Below are 8,624 nucleotides of genomic sequence, written 5' to 3' on the forward strand. Positions count from 1 at the left end.
ACCACCCTAGTGCAGAGCCAGGCAGCAGCTGTCCCCTTGATCCCTGTTCTCATCATTCTTTACTTTCTCTGAGGCCACGCATCTGTTTTCATTTTCCATTGCACTAACAATTTTCGTGGAGTCAAGAAATATTTTCCTGTAATTATGTCTCTATCAAAAATTGGAAAAAGAGAAATGAATTGAGGACTTTGGAATCCTTACACTAAGCTGCTCCACTTATTTATGCCAGCTCACTGGCCTCTGGTCCACAGGGATTGCATTGAACATCCTTGAACACCAGTGAAGCACAGCCACCAACCAGTCAGAATGGTTGCCATCTGTGCACAAACAATGCCGGTGCATGCCCTGTGAACCTCAGCCCTGTGCCTGGGGGATTTTCCTCCCTGCTTCAGCAGGTTTCTCTAGCTCTCTGGGTGTCATTCCATGTTGCATCTGTCCTTCTTCCTGAACTGTCAGGGAGTGTGAGCAGTGGGCCATTTGGAGTGTGCTTGGGAGCATCCTGGGGAACTAGGAGAAGATCAATTTCTCCTTTTTGGCAAAGGAGTGGAGATGCCAGCTCCACCCTGCCGTCCTTGAGGGGAAATGGAACCGATCATCATGTCCACGCTTGTCCTGCATAGTGCAGTTGACAGAGCTGTCTCCCTGGGCCCTCAGCTGAGGGATCCTCATACCAAACCTTCTGAGGAAAGAGCTGGAACTAACCCCACTTTGCAAAGGAGGACCACGGACAGTCAAAGAACAGGAGCAGCGAAGTCAGAAGGACACAGACCCAGACCTGCATTTTAGTCCATTCGAACACTTCGAAAACACTCGCTCCTCCAGGGAAGTGACTTCTGGGGATTTCCACAGCAAGTGCTTAATAAGTGTTAAAACAAAACAAAACAAACAAACAAACAAAACAAGCGTTGTTTAATGCATTAATATTTTAACAGAGCAAGTCTGCGCCTTTCAAGCAAATCTAGTCCGCTACTCAACAGTCACCTTAGCCTTTATGCTAGGCACAAAGACAGATTTTGGGTTTTATATGGAAGATGGGCTTTTTGTGGCAGTAAAATGTTTTATTTTATTTTTACAAATTATAATACAATAAAATCGACTTTTTCTTTTGGTGTACACAATTTGAACCCACATACACATTTATGTAACCACCTTCAGGATACAGATCTATTACGCTAAAAAACTCCTTCATGCTAGCTGTCTGTCTTAAAAAAAATTATACTGATGTACATGTAAAATGAAAGCTACAAGGATATTTGTAAAATAAAGTATACATTTTATCCATATGAAATCAAGATAGAATTTTTCTCTCTTTCTCTCTCTCTCTCTCTCTCTCTCTCTCGTGTGTGTGTGTGTGTGTGTGTGTGTGTGTGTGTGTGTTAAAGGATTGTATTTCCTTCCACTTTGGAGGATATAAAATCTTGAGAAATAATCTATACAGGCTATCATTGAAGAGAATTTTCAATAATTCTGTAAAGCAATATGATGGTTTGACCATTTTAGATTGTGATGGAAGGCATAAGAGGAAGCAAGGTGAACCACTGGGGTGGTGCCTAAACATAGTGGCCCTGGGAGTGAGGCTTCTGAACACTTTCCCCACCCCAACTCACAAGATCTTCTGTGCCTATGCTACTCCCCGCTCCCTCCTTCAGCAATGGATCTGGATATCTCTCCAGGTTTGTTCTCTCTTCTCTCTTCTGCCTCCTTTCATATCCCACCAACTTGCCTCTTTTTTACCTTCTGTGGAGACAAAAGTGACTCCATCTTGGATGCTAATCCACCATCTTGACTTTTTATCAGCCCCAGTTCTGTGAAGGCCTCCTGATTCCTCCTTTATTTACTGTCCCTAGTGTAAGAACATGTGCTCCTGATTTTAGATCAAAGCAATCTTGATGTTTTCACACAAATTATAGGCTATAACACATGTAGCATTCTTGCTTGTTCTGGATGGTTTAATTGTCTTTCTAGAGCACGTATACCCTTTCCTTATGGTGGATAAGCCTTGGGTTTGCGGAGTAACATGTGAAGATCTACCTATCTTGGGGCCACCCAAGACCATGCTTCTGTCTATAAGTTCCCTCAATAAATTACCCAATACAAAGTAGATTTGTCTACCACCTCCTTTAGTTTCCTGGCTCCTGCGACATCTGGGGGCTGTTAAGCATATACAGCCATTTCACAGAACTCCTAGGAAAAGGAGATACAAAGATCCGAGAAGAGTGGGAAAGAGAAGGTGTTCTGAGAGACAGGAATGTAAGAGTGTATTGACAAAAGGGAAAAGATGTCCTTTTCCTGTCCCACCAAAATTTTACCTAGTTTGGACTCTTCCTGTTCACCTAACATGGCCTAAAGTAACAGGTAGCTGTCCTCTCTCCCCATCTGCTGTCCAACTAGAGAGATTACGCAGCCCCCTTCCCCCACCCACACATGGGAAACAGTCATGCACCTGCCTTCCAGCCTTGCAGCCTGCTCTTCTGCACCCACTTGGTCGACCCTGCCCTTGGGCCCCTCCCTTAGAAGAAGGCTGGGAGCTGAGAGAAAAGGGAGAAGGAGAGAGAGAAGAGAGGGGAGGAACAATGAGTACAGGTAAAAAGGAAGCTGATGCTCACTTGCATTCAGTGAATTCCTAATAAGAAAAAAAGACACACCACCAGGTTCACTGCCCTCTATAAATATTGGAACAGAGAATATTAGCATAATCCAAACCATCTTAATAAGACTTCTGAATTCGGTAAACAAGTACACCCTTACTAGATATTTTTGGAAGTAGCTATTTCTTGGGATTTCACAGGAAGTGGAGCTTTTATTTAGTCACTAAAACTAGTATCCTTTGGATAATGATTACTATGACACCACTTACAAGAGGCTGTTTACTAAATGATTTTCATTGGTTATGATATCATCTAGTTATTCTATGTGACTTCAGTGGGAAAGAGAAGAAATACCTAAGTCAGTGGCTTTCTCATTTTTAAAACGTTAATTATCATTACCTCCAAATGAGGCTCCACATACAGTGTCAAGGTAAAGACCAAACTGTGTATTCAGTGTGTATGCATTTATATATGACATATATATTTAATAGACTACAACTATACAACTATTTTCAAAGTATATAAGCTTAAAAAAAAGAAACAAAGAATGATAGAAAATGAATTGTTTGTACTTCATTGAAAAATGTACAAGAGTTTGATATAATCGAAGAATTGCAACCCAGTGAAATTTTGGCCATAATTAGAAAGCACTTGAGTATCTTAATTAGATTTGGAGTCAAATTTGGTTCCCCCTATAGGGGAATGAACTCATCTCACAGGCCCACATCAGCTTACAGAGTTGTATGTCCAAACACTAATAATTACATAAACCAGATATTGAGAGAATGAACTTCTCCCAGTTTCAACACTCAGCTGTGCAAAGATTTGACTTTATGTTTCTATAATAGCTAGCTTTAACTTTTGAATCCTTGTTTCAATTTGGTAGCAGACATGTTAAGTGTGCCCATTTGAGATAAAACTTAGTTATTTCTAGAGTTAAAATCAGTAAGTTTTGGATAAATAGTCATTTCAAGATGCATCCCTGCTCCTGCTTCCTTCCAGCAGAGATATAAGTACTAAGACGACTTCTGTATTGTCCAGAAAGGTGAATTTATGGCTTAAATATGTTGTTCTATTATTCACAATGTACTTCTGGGTCACCTTTGCTATAAAAGTGGAGAATATTTTTTAAAAAAAGTTAGGACACACTCCATAAAAGTTTTACAACTCACTTAAAATCATAGAAGGGCTGTACATTTCAAGATGAAGATTTAAGCTCTGGTTATTTAACAGGGTCTTAAGAGGCAGGAATTGCTGTGTCAACTAATGTTGTGCACTATATTTCATTACTGCCTTTATGTTTTTTTAAATACCTCAAGAATAAAGTTTATTTAAAATGTCACACTGTGCAAGCTGCACATTATATCCATAGAATATACTAGTACTACTGCCATTCCTTTTATTTATTACAGTAGATTAGTTATGGACCCTCTGCCATAATATCTTGGCTTATTAAGATACTGCATACTAAAAAGCCTAATAGATGGCCCCGTAATGAGCAGTTACAAAATCTAGTCACCCATTCTTCATTGGCTCTCTTTTTTGTTCAGAGGGAAAAATTGAAAAGGATTGGACCTGTGCCTGAAACATTAACCACCTGATTCTGCTTGTGGGATGGGGACAGAAAAGGGCCATCTCAACACTTAATTATTGAGAAACCCTCCATCTCTCTCCAGGATTAGAGAAAAGGATTAACAATCATCAAAGTTGCTTGAACAAATCTCAAGTTCAAATTCCAGAGGAAGACGGGATGGTCTAGGGTGATCAAGACCCAGACCCAGGGCTGGGTGCAGTGGCTGACACCTGTAATATAGCACTTTAGAGGCCGAGGCAGGCGGATCACTTGAGGTCAGGAGTTCAAGACCAGCCTGGTCAACATGGTGAGACCCCGTCTCTACTAAAAATACAAAAATTAGCTGGGTGTGGTAGCAGGTGCCTGTAATCCCAGCCACTTGGGAGGCTGAGGCAGGAGAATTGCTTGAACCCAGGAGGCGGAGGTTGCAGTGAGCTGAGATCGCACCATTGCACTCTAGCCTGGGCAACAAGAGCAAAACTCCATCTCAAAAAAAAAAAAAAAAAAATCACCTAATTCACAAGAATATTTTTTGCTAACATAAGTCATCCATAAAACTCTATGTAAAGTGAGCCCTTTATGAGACAACTTGATGCCTACAAAGTATTCAATAAATACAAAGGGCACTAAAAGAAAGTCTTAATGAAAAGAGACAATTTAAAAATATTTTCTTAATTGACATCAAGGAAAAAAGGTAATTTTTTTAAAAAAAAAATCTGTTACTTAAAAAAAAAATAGTGTTAGTGAGGATGTGGAGAAATTGGAACCCTTGTGCACTGTTGGTGGCATTGCAAAATGGTGCTACTGCCATGGAAAATAGTATGGTGGTTCTCCAAAAAATTAAAAATAGAATTACCATATGATCCAGCAATTTCACTTCTGGGTATATGTATTAGTCCTTTTTCATGCCAGTATAAAGAACTACCTGAGACTGGGTAATTTATGAACAAAAGAGGTTTAATGGACTCACAGTTCCACAGGCTGTACAGGCAGCATGGCTGGGAGGCCTCAAGAAACTTACAATCATGGCGGAAGGTGAAGGGGAAGCAGGCACATTTTACCATGGTGAAGCAGGAAAGAGAGATGGAGAGCAAAGGGGTAAGTGCCACACATTTTCAAACAACCAAGTCTTGTGAGAGCTCACTGTCACAAGAACAGCAAGAGGGAAGTCTGCCCCATGATTCAATCACCTCCCACCAGGCCCCTCCCCTGACATGTGGAGATTACAATTCAAGATGAGATTTGGTGGGGACACAGAGCAAAACCACATCCGTATATAACCAAAGTCTCAAAGAGATATTTGCACATCTATGTTCACAGCAGCACTATTCCCAACAGCTAGGAAATGGAAGCAATCTAGATATCCAACAACAGATGAATGGGTAAACAAAATGTGGTATATACATACCACATGTATATTATTCAGCCTAAAAATAATAATACTCAGTGGAGTATTATTCAGCCTAAAAAAGGAAGGAAATTATGTCACATGCAATAACATGGTTGAACCTTGAGGATATTATGTTAGGTGAAATAAACCAGTCACAAAAAAGATCAATACTATATGACTCCACTTATATGAGGTATCTAAAGTAGTTAAATTCATAGAAACAGAAACTAGAGTGTTGGCTGCCAAGAGTTGGGAAAGGGGGAGTGGGAAGTTGTTGTTTAATGGGTATAGAGTTTTAGTTGTGCAAGATGAAAAGTTCTGGAGATCTGTTTAACAAGAATGTGAATATACTTAACACTACTAAACTGTATACTTTAAAACGGTTAGGAGAGTAAATTTTACGTTGTATGTTTTTGTTTAATTATAATTTTAAAAAATCTGTCTAATGATCATAATGAAGATAAATTGTGCTCAAAAGATGTCTTATGGGATAGGAATACAGGTAATTTTATTCTCTTTACTGTTGCTGGACCAAGTTTTCTGCTTCCTGCAAACCAGCATGGCTAGGCATTCCAAGATAATCTATCACCATAGAATCTAAGGATTCTTTTGGGATGTAAGTATCATTTTCAAAAGTAACTTGTTATTGAAGAGTTGCTTAGAACCAAATTTCCCTAGAAAACGTAATGGTTTGGGTGTTTTGCCGTGGAGTGGAGGGGAAGAAGATGTGGTGGAAGTTGGCATGATCTCTATTTGGGTGGGGCTCTTTTTGCGTTTTTGATAGAGAAGAGCAGTATTAATCAGTAGTGTATTATAGAAGGCCTATGTCTTATGTTTCATTGCTTAGTTTTATGTTGTGCAGCAGCAATTTGCTAACCACAGTCCTAATGAAATATAGCCGTGCAGCAAAAGGAGCATTTATTATCAGAAACACATTTCTTTTCTGACATTACGGGGGGGCGGGGGCGGTGAGAGGGAAGGTCCAGATTAACTGTACTTTTTAATAAGAGATGGAGTGCTATTGGAAAACTATTAAGGAAACTGTGGCTTTAGCTCAGATTTAAGGAAGCCCATAAGAAAACTTTACTACCTTCCAGCTTAATACTGCAGTAGGGCCTGTTCTACAGACCCACTGCTGCCTGAATGATTCTGGGGAGTATTTGTGAGCTGGGGTTGTTCTAGGAGAGGCAATCAACCGCTGATGAGCTCTCCTGCTTAACTTTCCTAATTGATTCCACCAGACCTCCTAGTAGACTAGTTGCTAACCCTACCCCTTCCCAACTCTGGCCTGGCTCCTTCTGATGGCAAAGTCTTCAGGGACCATTTGCCAGTTTGGAGCTGGGCCTTGGAGCTGCAGAACAGGCTTGTAAAGCAGATGCATAGTAAATGCTGCAGCCAAGTGCACAGCACATTTTCCTAAGTGGAAATCCTGTGTTACAGACAGAACATTACTTAACAGTAGGTGGGCAGTTCAATCCTAAACAGCTCAGTTCTTCCCCATCAGAGACCCTGCAGAAGCATGCTTCTGCCGCAGCTGTGGGAGGAAGAGCAGTTCTTGTAACTGTTAGGAGCAGACAGTGGCTAACAGAAACAGTCTCTTGGGAAGTCCCTGTCTGTGATTTTCCTACGTAAACACAAGAAAACAAAACCCCTGGGCTTGCCGTTCACACAAACAAGCTGCACAAAGCTTTCTTTCCTTCATCTGCATGTGCTAGTAGCTGTTCTTCCTTTAGTTTTTACTGCTGCTTAAAAGTATTTTTGTCCAGATATGTAAAGGTGCCTCGCCCTTCTCCTTCTCAGGAAAAGTAACTATTTACTGAGTGCCTGTCGCCATGCAGGAACTCTGTATCCATCATCTCACCTCTTCCTCATCAAATACATCTCTTCCGAGTGAGTTGCCAAATTACACTGCTGGCTTCCCAACCTGAGGTTTTGCTTCTGTTTACATTTTACCAGAGCAAGAGAGAAAAAGTCACAAATGATGTGCTGTCTTCTCATCCTACTAATCCCTCTTCCCCAGGCCTTTCCACTTCTGGAATTAAATATCTGGGCCTTGGCAGCCAGGCCAACCCCTAACATCAGTAAAGCCCAGGCAAGAGCACAAATGGATGCCCATATGCCTAAAGCTGTAAGATTTATAATGCCACTTTAATGCTTCCTCATGTCCATGTCAGATATGTGCATTAAAATTCATAAAAAATAATTATCAGCCAGGTGTGGTGGCTCATGCCTGTAATCCCAGCACTTTGGGAGGCCGAAGTTAGAGGATCACTTAAAGCCAGAAGTTTGAGACCAGCCTGTGCAACATAGTGAGACCCCATCTCTACAAAAAATAAAACTTAAAAAAAAAAATAGCCAGTTTTGCTGGCAATGCCTGTCGTTTTAGCTACTCGGGAGACTGAGATGGGAGGATTGCTTGAGGCCAGGAGTTCAAGGCTGCAGTGGGCTACGATCGCGCCACTGCACTGCAGCCTGGGCAACAGCAAGAATCTATCTCAGAAAAAAAAAAAAGAATTGATTACAATAGCGTAAATTGGAAACAATGTAAATATTCGACAATGGGGCATTGATTAATTTGATTATAGTATTTCTCCATACAGAAGGGTATGATACCATCGTTTAAAATTTTTAGTAATATTTATAAGTTATTTTGAGTTTATTAGTGAATAAAGATTATTAAAGTGTCTTTGTAATTATTGTTTTGTTTGAAGTATATGTACACATAAAAAGATGATCCAACAAAATAGTAAGTTACTATCTCCTTGTAGTGACTACATAAATTATATTTTCTTCTATGTATTTTTAGTATTTTCTAAAAATTGGTATAATGAGGGAAAAGAAAGAAATTTACAATAAAAATATTTGTATGCTTTAATAATTCTGTTTCCAGGAATCTCTTTTAAGGATCAAAGATATGGTTAAATATCACAAGATAATTCATAACAATGTTATTCATAATTTAAAAATTATATTGGCTGGGCACGGTGGCTCATGCCTGTAATCCCAGCACTTTGGGAGGCTGAGGTGGGTGGATCACCTGAGGTCAGGAGTTTGAGACCAGCCTGGCCAACAT

General features: G+C 40.1%; 1 protein-coding gene across 1 annotated transcript in view; it reads right to left on the reverse strand.

Annotated features, from left to right (window-relative positions):
• Positions 1-8,624, reverse strand: part of UPP2 (uridine phosphorylase 2) — a 147,489-nt gene that overhangs the window by 113,268 nt on the left and 25,597 nt on the right. The window contains exon 2 of the mRNA XM_011991791.1: positions 5,128-5,217. Within this exon, the coding sequence (XP_011847181.1) occupies positions 5,128-5,217 (90 nt within the window). The remainder of the gene's footprint in view (positions 1-5,127; positions 5,218-8,624) is intronic.

This window comes from Mandrillus leucophaeus, unplaced genomic scaffold (assembly GCF_000951045.1).
Source record: "Mandrillus leucophaeus isolate KB7577 unplaced genomic scaffold, Mleu.le_1.0 Scaffold110, whole genome shotgun sequence".
Taxonomy (NCBI): Eukaryota; Metazoa; Chordata; class Mammalia; order Primates; family Cercopithecidae; genus Mandrillus; species Mandrillus leucophaeus.